Here is a 20,857-nt window from a genome sequence, read left to right as displayed (position 1 = left end):
AGCCGGGTCGGGCAGTGGGGCTCGCCCTGCCTCGGGGCTAGATGAGCGAGCCGGGCCCTGGCCGGTTCCTGCTGGTGCTGCTGCTGTGCTGCAGCACATACCCCCTCCATGCCCCATCCCCAGCCCTGCAGCGAGAGGCTTGCCGCCCCCCTCCCCCGGAAAACCAAGGCCAGGTGCCCCGCCCGCACCGCCCCAAGGCCTGACCGTGCCTCACGGGGGCGCTGAGTTCTGGGGCCACTCAGTTGTGTCCACCCTCTCCGCTTCACCCCAAGCACACCCTCCCCCAAACCTCTGTCAAGCCCTTTGTGAGCGCCTCCTGCAGCCCAGCAACAGAGGTCTGGGGAGACAAGGTTGCCAAAGCTGAGAGAAGATAAGGCCATAAGTAACATTACCCCAAATCCTCTCCCACCACACTTCAGTCTGAAACTTAATCCCTACACTTAGTCCTACATGATGCTAGGAACTGAGCAGAGGGGGAAACGAGTTTTATATCGAATTGGTGTTGGCAACCCCCCACTACTGATGAACTATTTTGTGCTTGGTGCGAGGGATGAAAAGATGAATAAAATCTCATCTTAAAGGGTGTCAGTTTGGTTTAAGAAAAAAGAAAAGAAAAACGATTGAGTGAGCAGATTAGTGCAATAAAATATTAAAGATGCTATCACAGCAGAATGTGTAGGGTCAGGGACTTCCCAAAGGAGGATGTGAATTCTACATTCAGAGGTGCAGAAAGGCTTGAGAGGAAGTGGCTGAAATTCAATAATGTTGGAAGATAGGCAGGGTCTTGGGCAGACAAACCAGAGGGGGAAAAGGGCACTCCAGGCAACTGGGCAGCTAGAGTGGGCTTCTGGGAATCACAGGGAGATCTGAAAATCTGTCTGAGGGTAGGAAAGCATAGGCTGAATCAGAGCATGTCGGTTTTTAGAGCCCTCCTCTCTGCCCTTGCATTCTGGGTATTTACTAACATTAAACTCTTGACTCTCAGCCATATTCCTTAGTCTTGCTTTCCTGTGTTACTGATGAGAGAGAGAGAGACTTAGAAGTTACACAGCTTCCCTAAATTTACACTGCTGGTATGTTGTTGAGTGAGAAACGTCAATCCAGATTTTTCTGATTCCAAATACTGGTCAGGTTCGTTTCTCACAGGAGCCAGGTGGAGAAATGGACTATTTTTGAAGGCATTGGGGAAGGTCTCATTGAAGGAATCTCAGGCAGGGCAGTAAAATGATCAGACTTGTGTTGAAAAAGCAGCTGTGTGGAGGACGGACGATGGGAGCTAGGAGGGTAATGAGAGAAGTCCAGAGGTGAGTGGGTGTTTCCAGGCAACACCTGGAGAATGAGCAGAGGGTAGGGCTTGAGGAAGTGACTCAGAAAACCCAATAGTCACGGCTGGGGTACTGGAGCCAGTCTGGGAGGCAGGGGAGAGGAGTCAGCTCCCAAACAGGAGAGTGACAGGAGGAAGTGACATCCAGAGTCACAGGTGGCTGAGAGACCACATCAGATAAGGGCTGAAAAGTGTTGGTGGATTTTGCAATTAGGAAGTGGATAGTAGGCCGGTCAGTCTGAGCTCGCAGGCACTTCCAGTGCAGCCCGCATGAACTGACCTGTCGTCCAAGCCGACTGAGCACAGCCACTGAGACCAGCCCTCTTCTGAGCACCTGCTGCGGGCACGGAGCGCCTTGATAAAGCGTCACTGAACGCGCTGCAGCCACCCGGCTTCAGAAATGAGAGTTCATTAGCATTCACTCTGGAGATGCTCCTGTTCTTCACAGCTTTAAAGATCACTATACCTGCTGGGTTATATTTCACGATAAATATGTTTTTGAAGGTGCCTTTGGGATGTCCAATAGGGACAGCTATTTTTATGCTGTTATTGTTGCAGTGGTCGCCGCCCACGTGGTGCTGGCCCTCTTTGTTTATGGCGCCTGGAATGAAGGCTCATGACAGTGGCGTGAAGACAAACAGGATTAATGTGAATATCACCTTTTGATAGCATTAAATTGATTTTTTAAAATGGTAAATGACTCTGGGATATTCATGATTTCAGTAAAGTTGCAAGAACATGTTAAAATCAAAAAAAGAAAAAAGAAAAATAAAGAAACTGGCTGGGAAAAAAAAAGAAAATAAAGAAGTTACATAAGAGTAGACTCTAATTTTTTGTTTAAAAAAGCGGCTTCATGAAAAGTAACCTTTTAGAGCATTCACCAAGCTGATGACAGTGGTTATGTTGGGAGGAAAGGTGTTGGAGGGCCTTTCGCTTTCTTTGTGGTGTTATTCTGAGATAGCTGATGTTACTTTATTACCAGAAAAAAACAATCAAGTAAAATATTTTGTTAATTAAACGTGAGTGGGAACGAACTCTCAGAAAGAGAAAGCAAGAAAACAATCCCGTTTACAATTGCATCAAAAAGAATAAAATAATTAGGAATAAACTTAACCAAGGAGGTGAAAGACTTATACCCTGAAAACTCTAAGACATTAATGAACGAAATTGAAGACAATACAAGTAAATGGAAAGATATCCTGTGTTCATAGATTGGAAGAATTAATATTGTTAAAATGTCCAAACGACCCGAAGCAATCTACAGATTTAATGCAATCTCTATGACAATATCCATGATATTTTTCACAGAACTGGAACAAATAATCCTAAAATTTGTATGGAACTGCAAAAGACCCCAAATAGCCAAAACAATATTGAGAAAAAAGAACAAAGCCAGAGGTACCATGGTCCCTAACTTCAGACTATACTACAAAGCTACAGTTATCAAAACAGTATGGTACTGGCACAGAAACAGACATATAGATCAATGGAACAGAACAGAGAGTCCTGAAATAAACCCATGCATATACGGTTAATTAATCTATGACGAAGGAGGCAAAAATGTACAGTGGGGAAAAGACAGTCTCTCCAGTAAGTGACGTTGGGACAACTGGACAGTAAAGGAATGAAATTAGAACATTTTCTCACACTTTATACAAAAATAAACTTAAAATGGATTAAAGACCTAAATGTAGGACTGGAAACCATAAATCTTCTAGGAGAAAATATAGGCAGTACACACTTTGACATAAGTCTTAGCAATATTCTTTTGGATCTGTCTCCTTAGGCAAGGGAAACAAAAGCAGAACTAAACAAATGAGATGTAATCAAACTTAAAAGCTTTTGCACAGCGAAGAAAATTATCAACAAAACAAAAAGACAACGTCTTGGATGGGAGAAGATATTTGCAAATGATATGTCTCATAAGGAGTTGATATCCAAAAAATATGAACAGCTCATATAACTCAATATCCAAAAAAACCAAACATCCTGATTTTAAAAATGGACAGAAGACATGAATTGTCATTTTTCCAAAGAAGACATACAGATGTCTAACAGGCACATGAGAACATGCTCAATGTCATTAATCATCAGGGAAATGCAAACAAAACCACAATGAGGTATCACCTCACACTGTCAGAATGGCTATCATCAATAAGACAACAAACAATAAATTTTATTGGTGAGGATGTGGAGAAAAGGCAACCCTCATGCACCGTTGGTAGGAATGTAAATTGGTACAGCTACTGTGGAAAACAGTGTAGAGGTTCCTAAAGAAACTAAAAATAGAACAACCATATGATCCAGCAATTCCACTCCTGGGTATATATCTGAAGAAAACAAAAACACTAATTTGAAAAGATACATGTGCCCCAATGTTCATAGCAGCATTATTTATAATAACCAAGATATGGAGGTAATCTAAGTATCCATCAACAGATGAATGGATAAAGAAGATGTGATGTATATCTACAATGGAATATTATTCAGCCATAAAAAGAATGAAATTTTGCCATTTGCAACAACATGGATGGACCTGGAGGGTACTATGTTTAATGAAATAAACCAGACAAAGAAAGACAAATACTGTATGTTTTTACTTATATGTGGAATCTGAAAAATAAAACAAATGAATGACTATAACAACAGAAAACAGAAAGAGACTCATAGATACAGAGAACAAACTAGTGGTTACCAGTGGGGAGAGGAGTAGAGGGAGGGGCAAGATCGGGGCAGGGGATTAAGAGGCACAAACTACTAGGTATAAAATAAATAATATAGGGACTTCCCTGGTGGTCCAGTGGTTAAGACTCCATGCTCTCTATGCAGGGGGCAGAAGTTCGATCCCTGGTGGGGGAAATAAGATCCCAGGTACCATGCGGCGAGGGCTAAAAAAATGTAAGATATAAGGATGTACTGTACAGCACAGGGAATATAGCCAATATTTTATAACAACTTTAAATGGAATATAGTCTATAAAAATATTGAATAACTATGTTGTACACCTGAAACTAATATAATATTATAAGTCAACTATACTTCAATAAAAAAAAAATTAGAGGAAAAAAGTGAGGGGCTAAGGAGTAGAGAAGGACAATTTATTCTCAGAGCCTATTTTGGGAAGAGAAGGAGTGAGTCTAAAGGGAGAAATTTCTGGAAAAGGAGCCAATGATAACAGGAGTTATGTCTGACTAGCAATGTGTTTTAAAATACCTACCAGTTTTCTTTTCTTTTTTTTTTTAGGGGGAGAGGTATTACCTCTAGTCCTCTAAGACAGGCACTATTTCCTCATTTTATACATGAGAAAAGTAAAGCTCAGAGACTTAAAACCAAGGCATTATATCTCATAAGACTCACCAATGAGGTGCTTGTTAAAAATGGATTATTGGGTCCCACCCAAACCTCCTGAGTCAGGCTCTAGAGAGGAAAGGCCTGGGAAACAAAAAACCCAGGTGATTCTTAGGCTCTGTCAAGCTTGAGGAGCACTGTCCTCAAACCCCCTACCTCTCTATTCCCCTGCTAGATAGAAGGGAATAACCAGGGGGTCAAAGGGAGGCCAAGGAAGAAACTTGAGGAAGAAAAGGGATGGCCCCGTTAGGGCAGTACAGCCCACAGATGAGTGTGCAGGGTGTGTGTGCGCATTGTGGATTAGCCCACCATTCTCTGAGTAAGAGTCAGAGGTCATCTCTGAAATAAAGGGGTGCAGTAGAGTGGCAGACGGTTTGAGGCCAGGGTAAGGCTTTAATGCCACTGGTGTATGGAGCAGAAGGGGTGGCGAGTCTTCCCTTGAGAGTGAACAGTCTCAGGAAGACACTGGGACATGGAACAACAGCAGGAGTAGAGATGCTCAAACATTCCTGGTCCAAGAGCGTAGAGTGAAGGCAGGGAGTGGTGAGAGATGAGGGTGAAGTAAGCCTTTGAGGGGCCTTGTTTAGTCTGCTAAGGAGCTTGGAAGTCATCCTGAAAACGAAAGGGAATCCTTGAAGGAGCAGCAGAGAGCTATGCAGTCAGACACATATTTCCAGATTGATTACCCTGATTATATCAAGGAGGATGGATTTTAAATGGTTAAGATGGGAGGGAAGGAGTCCAATTGGAAAGACTCTGGCTATAAACCAAGCAAGCAATGCTATGGGTTGGTTTGATGAGGATAAAGAGGAATGTCCAGATTTGAGAAATGGGAAGTTAAAAATGGGCAGAGCTTGGTAATGGTTTGAAACTGGAAGGTGTTGAGGTAGGCAGCAATCCAGTATAAGCGCCCATGTAAAGCACACCTGCCTATTGTTTGGGAATAGCCAGTTCTGCTATAGAAGACAAGAAGACAAATGGGACAGATGGACTTTATAAAGGTAAGCACACTGGGAATCTGTGAGACACGTTAGATGTCGATGAGTATGTATCAATAGAACACGTATTTGTGTGAACTGAGGTAGAAAGAGAGGGAGGGGGACTTCCCTGGAGGTCTTGTGGTAAAGACTCTATGCTTCCAGTGCAGGGACCGTGGGTTCAGTCGCTGGGGAACTAAGATCCCACATGCCATGGGGCCAAAAAAAGAAAGAAAAAGAGGGTTTCCCTGGTGGCGCGGTGGTTAAGAATCCACCTGCCAATGCAGGGGACACAGGTTCGAGCCCTGGTCCGGGAAGATCCCACATGCCGCAGAGCAACTAAGCCCATGCACCACACTACTGAGCCTGCACTCTAGAGCCCGCGAGCCACAACTACTGAAGCCTGCGCACCTAGAGCCCGGGCTCTGCAACAAGAGAAGCCACCAAGATGAGAAGCCTGCACCCAGCAACGAAGAGTAGCCCCCGCTCCCGGCAACTGGAGAAAGCCTGCACCCAGCAACGAGGGCCCAACGCAGCCAAAAATAAATAAATTAAATAAATAAATTAAAAAAAAAAAAAAAAAGAAGAAGAAAAAAGAAAAAGAAAGGAAGGAGGAAGGGAGGGAGGGAGGGAGGGAAGGACCAAAGTAGGCACTAAATACTCATGAGCCCTAAAACATATGAGACATCTGAGGCTATCAGTATGCATAACCCAGAATTCAGGCTGCAAGAGCCTTCCACCCAATTTGAACCTGATCTTAAATGTGTTAACCTCCCCTCATCGCTTTCCCTTGCTCCTCACGGTGTGTTTTACCTTTATTTAATAAACCACGTGGTTCAAGCATCTTAGTTTGGTCTGTGAGCCTTTTTGTTCCACGACCTCTGGATAGCTTCATGGTACTGTACCAGGAGGCCACTGTGACTTAGGTTAATTTCCCACACTACAACCCAGTTCTGACTTAAGCAAGCAGATAGGTCGGATGGTGATGCCACCTACCAGGAATGCAGGATGAGGGCCAGATTGTTCCCTGGTGGGGGCTAAGAGGATATCCTTAGTTTAGATATGTTGAATTTAAGGTGATGTAGGACATTCTGTCAAGATGGCCAGTAGGTGGTTGGGTACACTGATGTGAAGTGCAAGGATTTGGACAGTGGAGTCATTACTATCTAAAACTAGGAGCCTGGATGAGATCCTGCAGGGCAGTAAGAGTTTCCCTTCCCATTGTTCACTCCCCATGCCCCTTACTCACTCTTTTGCTGTCCTAATGATAGTCCTACCTCCTCACCTTCTTACAGGATACTTGTGGAATCATCTCCCTAAAAAAGTGCCCACTAGAGATAACCCATTCCCACCATTTCTTTTCCCCTCAGCAACCTATTCTCTGCACTACAGCTTCATCACTCTTTCCCAGCCCAGCCCTGAGCAAGCCCTTTATGAATTCTCAAGCTCTTGGATGACCAGTCTTTCTAATGGTGCTGCAAGGAGGGCAGGTGGGCAGAGGTCCAGGCATCCTGGTCTGAAGCCAGGGACCTAGGGGTTTGGGAAAAGCTGATTCTCAAAATGAAGGCCAAAGCCCAGTACCTTGTCATCAACTAAGAAGCATCGTGGAGCAGAAGAATCAGAGCCAAGGTGATGGGGAGTGAAGGGAAGAGCTCAAAGCAGCCCTAAAGATATGGAGTTGTTCATTCATTATTGTTAAACTAATATTTATTAAACTCGAAGCCAGGCACCCTGCTGAGCACTCTGGATACAGCACCCTTCACTGATGCTGCCTCCTCCTCCTGGGGGCTTTCATCCCTGACTCCAGACCCTAGTGTGTACCTGATGGTGCCCAAAGGATTGGATATTGAGTATTGGGTATTGGAAAGGGTAGGACTTAAGTATAAGACTCCTACCTTTCTCCAGTCAGGGAACAGGGCTAGAGAGTTCTCCATGGTCTCAAGAACCCCAGGCCTTCCCTTCAGGTGAAAAAAAAAAAAATTGTATCCAACTTTTTCAAATCCAGGGTCTGGGAAATAAATGGCCTTTCTGACATAGCCATCTCCCCATCTCCACCAGTAGTTATAGGAACCCTGGAGACCTGGTCAGGGTCCCAAGAGAAGTATATTTCTAACCTACATCATTTTTTTTTTTTTTTTATCTAGCAAATATCTGAGGGTCTAGTAAATGCTGTTCATGGTGCTTTACCAATAATAAACATTACAATAGCAGCTACTGGGACTTCCCTGGTGGTCCAATGGCTAAGACTCGGAGCTCCCAATGCAGGGGGCTCAGGTTCGACCCCTCATCAGGGAACTAGATCCCACATGCCACAAGTAAAAGACCCTGCATGCCGCAACTAAAAAGATCTGCATGCCACAATGAAGATCAAATATCCTGCATGCCACAATGAAGACCGAATATCCTGCGTGCCACAACTAAGACCCAGCATGGCCGAATAAATAAATAAATATTAAAAAATAAACAGCAGCTACTAGTTCTTGAATTTCTTGAATTCTTATTGGCAGGTATGACATTAACACTGGCATGCATTATATTATTTGATCACTATTGTTATCTCCAATTCCCAGATGAGGAAATTGAGGCTTAGAGAGGTTCAGTTTTATTTGCTATGGACAATATATCTAGTAGTGGCATTTGGATCTGGGATTTAAACATGTTGCTGTGTAAGGCATACGGTTAATATGGTTAATAATATGGTAGTAACACTTTTAAAAAAATATTTATTTATTTACTTATTTAGGCTGTGCTGGGTCTTAGTTACGGCACGGGGGATCTTCATTGCGGCATGCGGGCTCATTCATAGCTGTGGCATGTGGACTTCTTAGTTGTGGCATGTGAACTCTTAGTTGTGTCATGCATGCAGGATCTAGTTCCCCGACCAGGGATCGAACCTGGGCCCCCTGCACTGGGAGCGCAGAGTCTTACCCACTGGACCACCAGGGAAGTCCCCAGTAGTAACACTTTTGGAGACAGATGGATACTACTTTTTGTGCTGATCATTTCATAATGTATGCAAATGTCAAATCACCATGTAGTACACTTGAAAGTAATATAATACTGTATGTGGACTATACTTCAATTAAAAAAGCTTGATGAGGCTTCCCTGGTGGTCCAGCGGTTAAGACTCTGTGCTTCCACTGCGCGGGTTCTATCCCTGGTCAGGGAAGTCCTGCAAGGGCAAGGTGCGGCCAAAAACAAACAAATAAACAAACAAAAACCCATGATGCTGGGCACAGGGCATGGGTCCCTGCCTTCAGGAGGGCTCAGTGTGGTCAGTACCATGACTGTGGCATGAGCAGGGCATGATGGGAGCAAAGGAGGGAGCCACTTGCTGCAGGGCATGAAGGGTGGGGTGCAGCATGACTTTGGTGGGGATGTGCATGACCGGGAAGATATGTCTTGGAGAATGAGTGAGGGTTTATCAGCAGAGGAAGGGAATTCCAGGCATTTTGGAAAGTGGTGGGAGTGGAGGTAGAGAAAACTAATGCTTTGTTCTCCTTTGGAGTTCTGGGACTTCGGCATTTCAGAGTCACACGACTTGCTTGGGAATCAGAGCACCTGGGGACACTGGCAATACAACTCTGATGGCCAGGACTCCCTTCTCAGTACACTTGAGTCTTTCAATTCCAGCAAAAGCAAGCCAGAAAAAAACAGAACTACAGATGGAGAGAAGTGAAAAGAGTAATCCTTCTTGACCAAGAGCTGCCTCTACCATTTCAGGAAATACCTGCAAGCTGGGGTGGGGCCCCAGCCTTAGGAATGATAGGTGGGGACTGAGCAGTGGGGAAGGTGAAGGGGCTGAGGGCATGGCGGGGAGGGATGAGGGAGCAGACCTCTATTGCATTAAATGTGTCCTTCGTGAGCACAGTTTTTTGTTTGTTTGGCCATGCCACGTGGCATGTGGGATCTTCCCGGACCAGGGATCGAACCTGTGTCCCCTGCATTTGAAGTGCGGAGTCTTAACCACTGGACCACCAGGGAAGTCCGTGCATTATCTTTGTCCTTCATGAGCACAGTTCTATTGCTGACCAGCCTAGCCACTGGGTTTGCCTTCTCTCACACATATTTGCTCAATCCATTCTCTACTTGGTGTTCAAGTTCTGGCCCAGGGCTTAGCACCCCAGGGTACTCAGGCGGTCACCATGGAATGTGGTGTGAATGGTGCCTGGGTGGCAGCCCAGGCCCTGTTGTGGAGGATGCATGGCAGTGTGGCAAGACCAGAGGTGGCAAGTCCCCCCTGGTCTAGGAGTCTCTAGGTCTCCTTTGCCACCACTCCTCCCTGTCCCACTGGCCCCCTCAGTGTGTGTGCCTCTCTACAAAGCCCCCTAGAAGAGAGCCCATCCCAACATGCAGGGCCCGTGGTTTCTGTCCTCTGGTGTCCAGCTGTCCCTGAACCCTGGGTCTTTGGGACCTCAAGCCATCTGATCAAAGTGGGATGGGACTGCTTAGAGCCAGCAGTCCACTGAGATGCCCTTTGACACAGCAGAGGTTTCCTGTCTGGTGGCATCCCAGTCTGATGCTGGGTCTCTGCAGGACCTCAGATGAGCAGCCAGGGTAGCCCAGGGAAAGGGTCGGGGAGCCAGGCTGGTCTGTCAGTGCCTCACATGCCCACATCTTTCAGAGCCTCTTGGTTCTAAGCAACACACACCCACCCCTGTCTGGATCTTCTTTGGGCTCCTGGCCTCTGGAGTGGTCACTGTGGGAGCTGTAGGCACCTTCCTCTGGAAGATGTGGCAGAAGGGCAGGGCAGCAGGTATGCTCAGAATTTTAGAGCTGTCTTTCTTTTTCTTTTTTTAGTTGTGGCATGCACGTGGGATCTAGTTCCCCGACCAGGGCTCGAACCCAGGCCCCCTGCATTGGGAGCGCAGAGTCTTACCCACTGGACGACCAGGGAAGTCCCGACAGGTTTTGCTTCCTTTTTCTTTTCTTTTCTTTTCTTTTTTTTTTTTTTTAAAGAATTTTAGAGCTGGAAGCGACCTTAAGGATCATCTGGTTTCCCTCTCTCTGGGAGGCTGAGGTCCAAGAGCAGCGATTTAGAGAAAAGCAACTGAGGAGGGAATATGAAAAATATGAAAAGAAGAAGGAGTAGGTTAGGATTTCCATTTCCTCTCTAGCCTTTGTCCACACACACACACAAAGTTTTACTTCCTGAAGTATGTTTCTTATAAGTTCCCAAACACCAAAACCAAATAAAAACTGGCCTCCCAAACTCATCAAACAAATCTTGATCAAACTCGAGGGGAAACTCTGCTAGATTTCCCAGGAAGGCTGCTGGGAGATGGGGGTGCAGGGCGGGAAAGCCTGTGTCAGCATCTCACTGAGTCCCTCCTCTCCCACCCCTCCAACCCCAGTTTTTCTTCACAGGCGTGCGGAGAGAGATTGCTAGTCCCATGACAACTAAGTGGTGAGGATAGAGAGGAGGGTGTACGGGAGAGGGGCAGCACTTTTATGTCTGAGCTGGAAGGAAATTTAGGGCTCATTTGGTCCAATTCCTCTTTATTAGATGAGGAAACCAAGGCACAGAAAGTGAGGCGCCATCCACTGGGGTGTCAGAGCCAGGGCCCAGGACCCTGGTCTGTAGACCCTTGGTTTATTCCTGACCTCTTCTCCTGGCTTCCCCTCCCTCTTGCTTTCACTTCTCTATCTCCCTACAGACTACAAGCAGAGAGCTGACCCCTAGATTTGAGGTAACAGTACCTGGATTTGGGAAAAGAAGATTTCAGTTTGCAGACCTCGCAGGAGAGATCATAAGGTCAGTTGTTGAGAAGAAGGGGGGTGGTTTACGGTGAGCAGTGGAAAATGTGTAAATTGAGATTAAGGGAGATATTCTCCCAAAGTGGGCAAAGCCTGAACCCTTCTCTCCTCAGCCTTCCATTCTTTCCCTTTCTTCTGCCTTCAGATTGACAGAAGCCAGAAGTCAAAATAAGGGGTTTGCCACCCTGGTCTAGAGCAAGTCTCCGTTGGTCCCCATGAGCCATTTCAGCTGGTTTTCCCAACAGAACAGCGAGGGGATGGCTGGGCCGATAGCAGCAAGGCCACCATTGCACCTCTTAGCAACCAAGCCAGGCCAGCCACACCTGGCAGGGAGTGGTGGCCCTCACCTGCCCTCCTTGGGTCATGCTCTACAACCAGATACTTGCGTTTGTCTTTGTGTAGGACCTTGACATTGCACTATAATAAAGGTGTATGCGGAGAGTTTGTGAGCCCAGTCCTAAATTGGTTTCGGGGAATTGAAGTTGTTTAGTGACTCCCTAAGACCCAGGAGAGTGGAGGAGCCAGGTCTGATGACTCAACCCCGCTTCCAGTCTCCTCTGGGCCTGCACAGAGCTGGCCTGGGCAGGGGCTGGCTAGGACTGCAGACAAACTTAACTTTCCATTAAGGTTCTGGGTCAGGCTCCAGGCAAGCACCTGACTGATCTGGCTCAGATCTCTGGCTACAAGCCAGTCAGGCAGCCAGGCACCCTCGCCTCCTCTGTCTCTCCCTCTGGAATGGGACTCTTGCTCAGGCCAGAAACATACCACCTAGAGCAACTATTGATTGTAATCTAAAAAACAGAGGGTGTTGTTGAGTGGGGGGAGAAGAGGAAGGTGTTTTAGGGGCCGCTGGGAAGACAGGGGTACAGGGGCTCTCTGGACCACATGGGGGAAGGGGTTTCTGGGAGCCTAGAGGGCGGCGAGCCAAGAAGCACTGCTGTAGGAGATTTCTCAGGTCCGCCCCTCCCCCTCCTCCGGGAGGCCGTCTTCTTGGCAGACAGCAGATAGATGCATGACAAAGGGGCTGTGATGGCTCTGTCCTGGGGGTTGGGGAGATGGCTGGGGAGGGGCCCCTCCTGGTCCAAAGCACACCTCTCCACCCCCACCAGGCCCCTTAATCTATCTGCCTTTTGGGCAGTTAGTGGTTTAGTGGTGAATACAGCTCCAGTTTCGCTGCCCTGTAGATCTTCCAGCAGACCTATGGGAAGTATTGAAATGCATGCATACAATTAGTTGCCCAAAAAGTACTTAGAGATGGGCTGGAGCAGGGGCTGTGTGATATAGATTCAGAGGAGAAAAAAAACAAAAACAAAAAAAACAGGCTCAGAGGACTCCCAGATACCACCAAGTTGAAGATGGCTGGCCACAGTCAAGAGGACGCCCAGCAGGACCCCCAAGCCCCTCAGAAGGTAGATGCTGAGCAAACAACCTCAGACGGGGCTGAGATGAAGAGATGTCTAAGTCGGCAGAGGTCCATGTCCCAGGCTCAGGATTCTGGCCTTCCAAGCTGTAGGGAGCTCTGGTCTACAGCCTTTCCGGAGGCCCCCCAATTCACCTCGGGGCCTTCATTTAGGGCAAGTTTGGGGAGCAGACAGACAAACCTCATCCCAAGCAGAGAGGCAGTCTGAAAGCTATTCTCTTGCAAACAGAATCAAGCACTATGCCTGCAGTGTGAGCCCTCAGGACAGGCCCAGAAAAATAGACCCTGTGGGAGAGCTTAGGGCAGGCTTCCTGCACACCCCCCCAAGTCGCTCTCCACCCCCTCCTCATCTTTTCACCAGCCCCCCTACACAAAGGCCTGGGGGGGCTGGGGGAGGGGTAGATGATGAGGCTGGACGCCTGAGTCCTCTAGAGGGGGACAGGAGACCTAGGTCCCAGTGGGGGTCCCTGTCTGAGGCTCAGTCTTTGAGGGGATGGGGGGGTTATTGCTGGAGCTCTTTTAGCTGCTCTGAGGGGGATTCCGTGTGAGGGGATCGGGGCTGGGGGGTTGGGGGGCAGGAAGCTGTCCCCAGGGGAGCCATCCAGGCCCATTCAAGGGTTGAGCACTTGTTTAGGGTTAGAGTTGCCCCCTCTGGGGACCAGGATTGTCCAGCCAAGGCCATTGTCCGGCCCCCTTCCCCCCGTCCCTCCCAAGCCTCTTTGAACCTGAAGTCAGATATTTTTTTCTTCCCCCCTCCCTCCTGGGCTTTCCCCACCCAGGGCCTAGGGCCGGAGGCCTGGGCTGGGAGGTGGGGGAGGGAGAACAGTCAACTACGGACTAGATAATGTGGGTCTCTGAAGAGGGGGGCAAGGAACTTGATGTGCGTGACCCGCAGTGGGGGACCCATGAGGGGGCGTCCGATTCTTCTGTCTGGACAAAGGTTGGGAGACTCAGGACCAGTCAGCCCAGAGCCTGGCCCCTAGAAGGGAAAGTAGGGGTTCCATCCCTGACTCTGGTAGGTGAGGGGGCTCTGAAGCCGGGAAAGCCGGGGATGGAATGGAAGCCTGTCTGGCAGTCTGCCCCTGGTGATGGGGTGGAACTTAGCAGGCTGGGCAGATGGCTGCTGGGCATCGCAGCTTTGGGGTAACTGAATCTGGCCAGTAGTCTAAATGGGAACAACTAGGTTCCTGGATTGGGGGTGCAGGAGGGCAACGGGGAGGGGGCTGTTAAGGAATTGAGGGGTAGCCCCATCAGGACTTGACACATAAACAATTAATGTTTGAGGAGCCGAGAGGGTGGCTGGGTTCGGGTGAGGGGACGGTGCCAGGGTGTCTGGAGAGGGGTCCAGCAGCCGGGCTCCTGAAGAACCGGCAGGAGGTGTGGAAGAGATTCCAGGCACCTCTGGTGTGTGCGGAGCGTCGGGAGGGCCGGGCGGCCTGTTGGGAGTTGGGAGTGAAGGCCCGCATGGGGGACCTGCACCTAGAGCCTCGGGATCTGGGGCCTGGAGAGGCGCCCGCTGGAGCTGCCTGGCTTTCGGCTCCCAGACACCACCGCCAGCAGCCGGCAAACACCCTCCGCCTCAGTTTCTCCCACCCCCACCGTCCCCTCCCCCACCCATCCAGGGGGCGGGGCCAGAGGTCAAGGCTAGTGGGTGGGATTGGGGAGGGAGAGAGGTGTCGAGCCGTCCCTAGGAGAGCCCTCGTTTTCCTAGGCCCCCGGCTTGGGGCGCCTTCCTTCCCCATGGCGGGACACCTGGCTTCCGACTTCGCCTTCTCGCCCCCGCCGGGCGGTGGAGGCGATGGGCCGGGAGGGCCAGAGCCGGGCTGGGTTGATCCTCGGACCTGGATGAGCTTCCAAGGGCCTCCCGGTGGGTCAGGGATCGGGCCGGGGATTGGGCCCGGCGCCGAGGTGTGGGGTCTTCCCGCGTGCCCCCCGCCCTATGACTTCTGCGGAGGGATGGCCTACTGTGCACCTCAGGTTGGAGTGGGGCTGGTGCCCCAAGGCGGCCTGGAGACCCCTCAGCCCGAGGGCGAGGCGGGAGCCAGGGTGGAGAGCAACTCCGAGGGGGCCTCCCCGGAGCCCTGCGCCGCCCCCGCTGACCCCGTGAAGCTGGACAAGGAGAAGCTGGAGCCGAACCCCGAGGAGGCGAGTGAGCTGCTGGGGGCGGGCGGCGGGGGGCGACCGCGCCGGCCGGGGGCGGCCACGCGAGGGGAGGTGATCGCCTGCAGCTGCCCGGGTCGCCGACCCAGGAGGGGAGCGGGCGAGGGCGGCGCCCCGGGACGCGTGTGTGGCGACTGCAGGCCGCCCTGAGCAGGGGCCCGGTGGGAACTAGGGACTGGAATTTAGAGAGAACCACAGGTGAGGGCAGGGCGGCCTGGGGCAGTCGGAAGTTGGCCTTGCTTCCCCCCTCGGCCCTTGTCAAGTAGGTCCTTCCACTTCCTAGGTCTGACCTGGGTCGGGTCACCCATTACCAGCCCAGCACCAGACCCAGCTTGGGGTTGGAGCCCCTTCTTCTACCCTGATCCCTTCTTGAAAATTTGAGCTTGATCAGATCCAGGATCTCCGCCTTAGGGTTAAGTGTGGCCTGAGGGTGAAAACCGTGCTTATCCCAGGGTTATTGTTCCTGAAGGTCTAGGGTGTGACTGGTTTCTGATAGAAGCTCCTGTTTGGGCTGCGTGGATGTGTGGAGTTTGGGTTTACCCTCCATCAAGTTTAGGGCTTGTCTTCCCTTGACCTCTGCCTTGGGCCCAGTGAGTCACAGTCAGGCAGAGTGCACACCCTGACACCCCCTTGTAGAGAGCTGGAAACACCAATTTCAGCCGTAATTCCATAAGTAGTGAACAGGGGGAGAAAAGGGGAAGAAGTCATCTCCAGGCCATTCCCCAAATGTAGGGTTTGCTGAGGGAATTGAAGACTTCCGCATCCAGCCCTGCTGGGGACTGTTAAGGATATATCTTCTAGTCCGAGGAAGAGACAAGTGCAAGCAATTAGAGATCAAGTACTAAACCTTTAGACCTCTTCGAAGGTGGTGTGATTGGTTGCAGCTGACCGAGTAGCCCTAGACTCTTTGCTCGAGGCGACGGCTGAGCCTTGAATGATAATGGCTGCCAATTGTGGTCCATTTCCTAAATGCCTGGCTGTGGGCTCAGTTTCTACATCATTATCTCATTAACTGGCACAAGATCTCCTAGGGAGGTATTATTAGCCTATTTCACGGGTCTTAACTGCTAAATGGTAAAACTAGGATTTGAACTGGGGTTTACCTTATTTCAAATCCCCAAAATATGATTTGGAAAAGCCGAGATGGGAACAGCTGACGTTTATAGGTTTGCGACATCGGTTGAGCAGAAGTTGGGAACGGAAGTTACCTTATTTGAGTTTGATGTGATTGATGACCCTCGAAATACTTCCCTTAGGTTTCCAGGACTGCACAGAGGCCTGGCTGCTCTTGTTCATCTTCTGGCCACTGGCCTTCATTGGAGAGCCTCAGGGCTCCATCCATCAACCTCTGCTCTGTCTACCTTTCATCCACCTCTCATCCACCCTCAAGGCTCAAATATCTTCTAGACATGACCACTGCATTTTCTGTCTCCTGCGGGGATGGCTCCCTGCACTGCCCCACCCTGTCCATCTCCCAGTAGTTTAAGGCCCAAACCAGTCATCCTCATTCCTTTCACATCCTTACATCCAATCCTTTGGACACGCTGCTATCTTTACCTTGGATATACATCCTGAATCAATCACTTAGAGCCATCCTGGTCCCAGCCACCATCATTAGGCTGGGATTGCTGCAGTTGCCTCTTTTTAGTCTATGGTCAGTACATCAACTGGAGTGAACATTTTAAAATGTGAGAGTCAGATCATTTCACTGCACAAAACCCTTCAGCGCCTTTCCACTTCTCTGAGTGAACCAAAGTTACGGCGGCAGCTCCAGGATCTGCTCTGCTCACCTCTCTGACCTCATCAGCTCCCCTTCTTCCCTTTCCTCAGTCCTCTCACCCTGCTCCGCCCATGCTAGCTTTGCTGCTGGCCTTGTTGCTGGCTTTGCTACTACCAGGGCCCACCCACCTCAGGGCCTTTCCACTTTGCTCCTTCCTTTTGCTCAAACATCACCTCTGACTGTCTTATTTAAAATTGTCACCTTCCCCATAATTCCCTACTCTGCTTTACTTTTTTCCATAGCACTTCTAACATACTGGATAATAATTTCATCACAGTGAAAGCCCCTTGGGGCTAGGTTTCTTTCTTTCTTTTTTAATTAAAAAAAAAATTTATCTATCTATTTGGCTGCGCCGCCAGGTCTTAGTTGTGGCACGTGGAGTCTTTTAGTTGCGGCATGCAGGCTTTTAGTTGTGGCATGTGGGATCTAGTTCCCTGACCAGGAATGGAACCCGGGCCCCCTTCACTGGGAGTGTGGAGTCTCAACAGCTGGACCACCAGGGAAGTCCCTGGGGCCAGGGTTTTTGGTCTACTTGGTGTAGCCACTGGTTTGCAGAAGGTGCTCAATAAATATGTTGTATTAGTCAATGAGGATGCTTTTATATTGCAGAAAGATACAGTTAAAAATAAGGGATAATCAGATTTTTAAAAATTGAGCACTAACTATATACAAAGCATGTTATTCATACCTCGTATGACGACTGTTTTGTAGTGTGTTTGTGAATGTGCATGCCTTGTCATAGTTTGTGGGACCCTCAAAGTAAGCTGGAGAGAGTATATTTGGAAAGAGAACCAGAGACATGGTGCTCTGTATCTCTACACTCAACACTTCCTCAAACTGAGGTAATACTAGAGTCAAAAAGCTTTTGTGAGTGTTAAAGAACTAAAGGGCAGGAGCCCCCTTCATAACCTGACAGGTGTTCTCATTGAGGCCTGGGCTTTTCTTTGCATTATCGAATGACGTTCTGCATCTGATGGATGTGTCACTTTCTGGGGTAAATGACATTTGTATATAGTTTATTTCTACTTATTAGGTGGGTAGCCTGGAAGCAGAGATGCTCCCATAGACTGTTTATTCCTTGGGGCCCAAATGGAAGGGGGGGGTGGGGTGGGTAACTGGTATGTTTATGTTCTTACATGTCCTCTGCCTTTTAAAATGCAGTCCCAGGACATCAAAGCTCTTCAGAAAGACCTTGAACAATTTGCCAAGCTCCTAAAGCAGAAGAGGATCACCCTGGGATATACCCAGGCCGATGTGGGGCTCACCCTGGGGGTTCTCTTTGGTGAGTCTCACCTAGCATGTTCTGACCCACAGAACACAGGGACCACATCTCCCCTGGAAGGAACATCCCTGAATTTGGGCCTTTCCTCCCCACCAAGGGAGTGAGAGAAGGGTGTTTCTACCCTCTTTAGGGGTGAGGGTAGAGGGGGAAGAGATACCGTACTTGTGTGGGATCTTGGGAGGGCAGGAAGAGGTGGCAAGCCCTGGGTCTTGGGGTCGAAAGGGCCCTGCCTGCTGCCTCACCTTGCTTCTTTCAACCCACCTCCCCAGGGAAGGTGTTCAGCCAAACGACCATCTGCCGTTTTGAGGCTTTGCAGCTCAGTTTCAAGAACATGTGTAAGCTGCGGCCCCTGCTGCAGAAGTGGGTGGAGGAAGCTGACAACAACGAGAATCTGCAGGAGGTGAGGGTGGGAGGGATGCATAGGGACCCGCCTGGTCTCAGCCCGATTTCCACTGCTTCCATCCATGGCTGGCAGCTCTCCCTCTTGGAGGCAGTGGTCCTCACTGGGATGGAGTGCAATTCCTCAGTTCTGCTGGGAGAAGGTCCAGGGCCACTGGTCTAAACCCACCCTTCCAGGATCTTTCTTGTGGCCCTGGTGCCAGTCAGTGCTCCTGAGCAGCTGGCTCTCGAGTCATTGACCTCATGATGCTGTTGCTCAGCAGGTTCGAGGCTTGCCCTCCCACTTCCTTCCTTGTCATCTCCCCACCTGCCCAGATATGCAAGGCAGAGACCCTCGTGCAGGCCCGGAAGAGAAAGCGGACGAGTATTGAGAACCGAGTGAGAGGCAACCTGGAGAGCATGTTCCTGCAGTGCCCAAAGCCCACCCTGCAGCAGATCAGCCACATCGCTCAGCAGCTCGGGCTTGAGAAGGATGTGAGTGCCCCTGTCCGCGTCCCTGTGTGCTCCATCTCCTCCTCCCCATTCACACCTCCCAGAGCTTATGATCGAATGTCCCTCTCCCGTCTTCCACTCCCAGGTGGTCCGAGTGTGGTTCTGCAACCGTCGCCAGAAGGGCAAACGATCAAGCAGTGACTATTCGCAACGAGAGGATTTTGAGGCTTCTGGGTCTCCTTTCTCAGGGGGACCAGTATCCTTTCCTCTGGCTCCAGGGCCCCATTTTGGTACCCCAGGCTATGGGGGTCCTCATTTCACTACGCTGTACTCCTCAGTCCCATTTCCTGAGGGTGAGGCCTTTCCCTCGGTGTCTGTCACCACTCTGGGCTCCCCCATGCATTCAAACTGAGGTGTTTGCCCTTCCCAGGAATGGGGGCAGAGGAAGGGGGACAGCTAGGGAGAGAACCCTGGGGTTCGTACCAGGGCTTTGGGATTAAGTTCTTCATTCACTAAGAAAGGAATTGGGAACACAAAGGGTGTGGGGGCAGGGAGTTTGGGGGAACTGGTTGGAGGGAAGGTGAAGTTCAATGATGCTCTTGATTTTAATCCCCACATCACTCATCACTTTGTTCTTAAATAAAGAAGCCTGGGACCTAGTAGGTGGATACTTTTGTCTTTGGTTTATTCTCCTCTAGTTATTGAAGCGTGGATGGGGATAGTTAATAGTGGGTATTAATAGCTCTTCCACCCAAATGACCCTGAGACCAAGGATGCCGTTTAAACTGCCCAGAGTCACAATGTCAGAGGGAGATCTGGGATTGGATCCCAAGTTTATATGTAGAGGGCTCTTATAGGTGTGAGCTAGTTCTTAGGAGCCTGTGACCTGGGGAAATTGGAGGTGAACACCTTATTTTTGCCCAAAGATGCAGTTATTACATAGTCCATTCCCTATTAGGAGCTGGCTTTTTGCTTTTCCCCACTCTACTCTGGAAGTCCTCAGTGGCTTTGTGCTAAGAAATCAAGTCTTTTAGGTACTCATTTCTTCTGCATATCACCCCAACCGGAAACTCTACTTTGTGCTTTCTTGATACCTGGGTCCATTTGGTTTCCACTTAAGGTTTTTGCCTACCCTGTCTGTGACTCACCAAAACCTCCCACATTTTAGTCCTGCCTCTGCCACTTCCTAATTAGAGCCCTTGCTCTGGAGCCTTTCCTCAATGTGTAAAAAACTTGGGTTGGTAAGTCTAAGTAGAGGAGGAAGGGGATGGATATGCAGGTTGCAATAGGATAGGTCAAGATAGGGCTTTCCTAATAAGAACTATAGAAATGCTACTTTGACAGTATCTTGGCTTGGTGTACGACTGTCAGAAGAGAATCAGTGTAGCATATGTGGGTTATGTTGATATACTGGACCAGGTCGGCATCTGTTGTAGCTGGTGTCTCAGGTTTTCTCTTCCTGGTAGTACTGGTCAACCTTGTAAAAGTTCTGCCACCCTCATGAACTTGACCAAATCCCAAGTACCTTATTTTAATGGCAGTGGATCTGTTGTTTGTTGTTGTTTTATAAATATTTATTTTGGCTGCATCGGGTCTTAGTTGCGGCACGTGGGATCTATTAGTTGTGGCGCATGTGGGCTCTTAGTTGCGGCATGTATGCGGGATCTAGTTCCCCAACCAGGGATCGAACCCCGGGCCCCCCCGCATTGGGAGCTCGGAGTCTTACCCACTGGACCACCAGGGAAATCCCGGATCTGTTTTCTTTGAAACTAGAAACTGTAATTACCTGGATTCCTTTTTTCCTGTCTTCCCACCTCCAGCTTACCTCATATATTTGCACCTTTTCAGAGAGCAGGTTTGTATTTCTCTGCCTTGTCTGCTCATCTCCTCCCCTAAGAATCTGAATTAGTTTTCCAGACTTTACCACTCCATTCTCTCAAAAATTGGAAAGCAAGGAGTATCAGACCCACAAAAAGAG

The 20,857-nt window shown here is 49.3% G+C and overlaps 1 protein-coding gene and 1 pseudogene across 3 annotated transcripts in view; both read left to right on the top strand.

The window, feature by feature from the left end:
* Positions 1-20,770, top strand: part of POU5F1 (POU class 5 homeobox 1) — a 36,880-nt gene extending 16,110 nt beyond the window's left edge. Inside the window, exons 1-5 of one of the 2 annotated variants that reach the window (XM_082415509.1) lie at positions 14,471-14,971; positions 17,928-18,048; positions 18,318-18,448; positions 18,763-18,921; positions 19,025-20,770. In XM_082415509.1, the coding sequence (XP_082271635.1) occupies positions 14,567-14,971; positions 17,928-18,048; positions 18,318-18,448; positions 18,763-18,921; positions 19,025-19,291 (1,083 nt within the window). In that variant the 5' untranslated portion in view covers positions 14,471-14,566 and the 3' untranslated portion in view covers positions 19,292-20,770. Of the gene's footprint in view, positions 1-14,470; positions 14,972-17,927; positions 18,049-18,317; positions 18,449-18,762; positions 18,922-19,024 lie in introns of those variants that run through there. The other variant, XM_082415508.1, reaches the window with a different exon arrangement.
* On the top strand, positions 42-9,780 carry LOC309638131 (vacuolar ATPase assembly integral membrane protein VMA21 pseudogene; annotated as a pseudogene). The gene is made up of 2 exons: positions 42-168; positions 1,656-9,780. The product of its transcript is annotated as a vacuolar ATPase assembly integral membrane protein VMA21 pseudogene (transcript).
* Positions 20,771-20,857: the final 87 nt, after the last annotated feature.

The sequence above is a fragment of the Balaenoptera physalus genome, assembly GCF_965194825.1.
Source record: "Balaenoptera physalus genome assembly, chromosome: 11".
Classification (NCBI taxonomy): domain Eukaryota; kingdom Metazoa; phylum Chordata; class Mammalia; order Artiodactyla; family Balaenopteridae; genus Balaenoptera; species Balaenoptera physalus.
The sequence above is the reverse complement of the archived record's forward strand: the minus strand, read 5'-3'. Positions and strand labels throughout refer to the sequence as shown.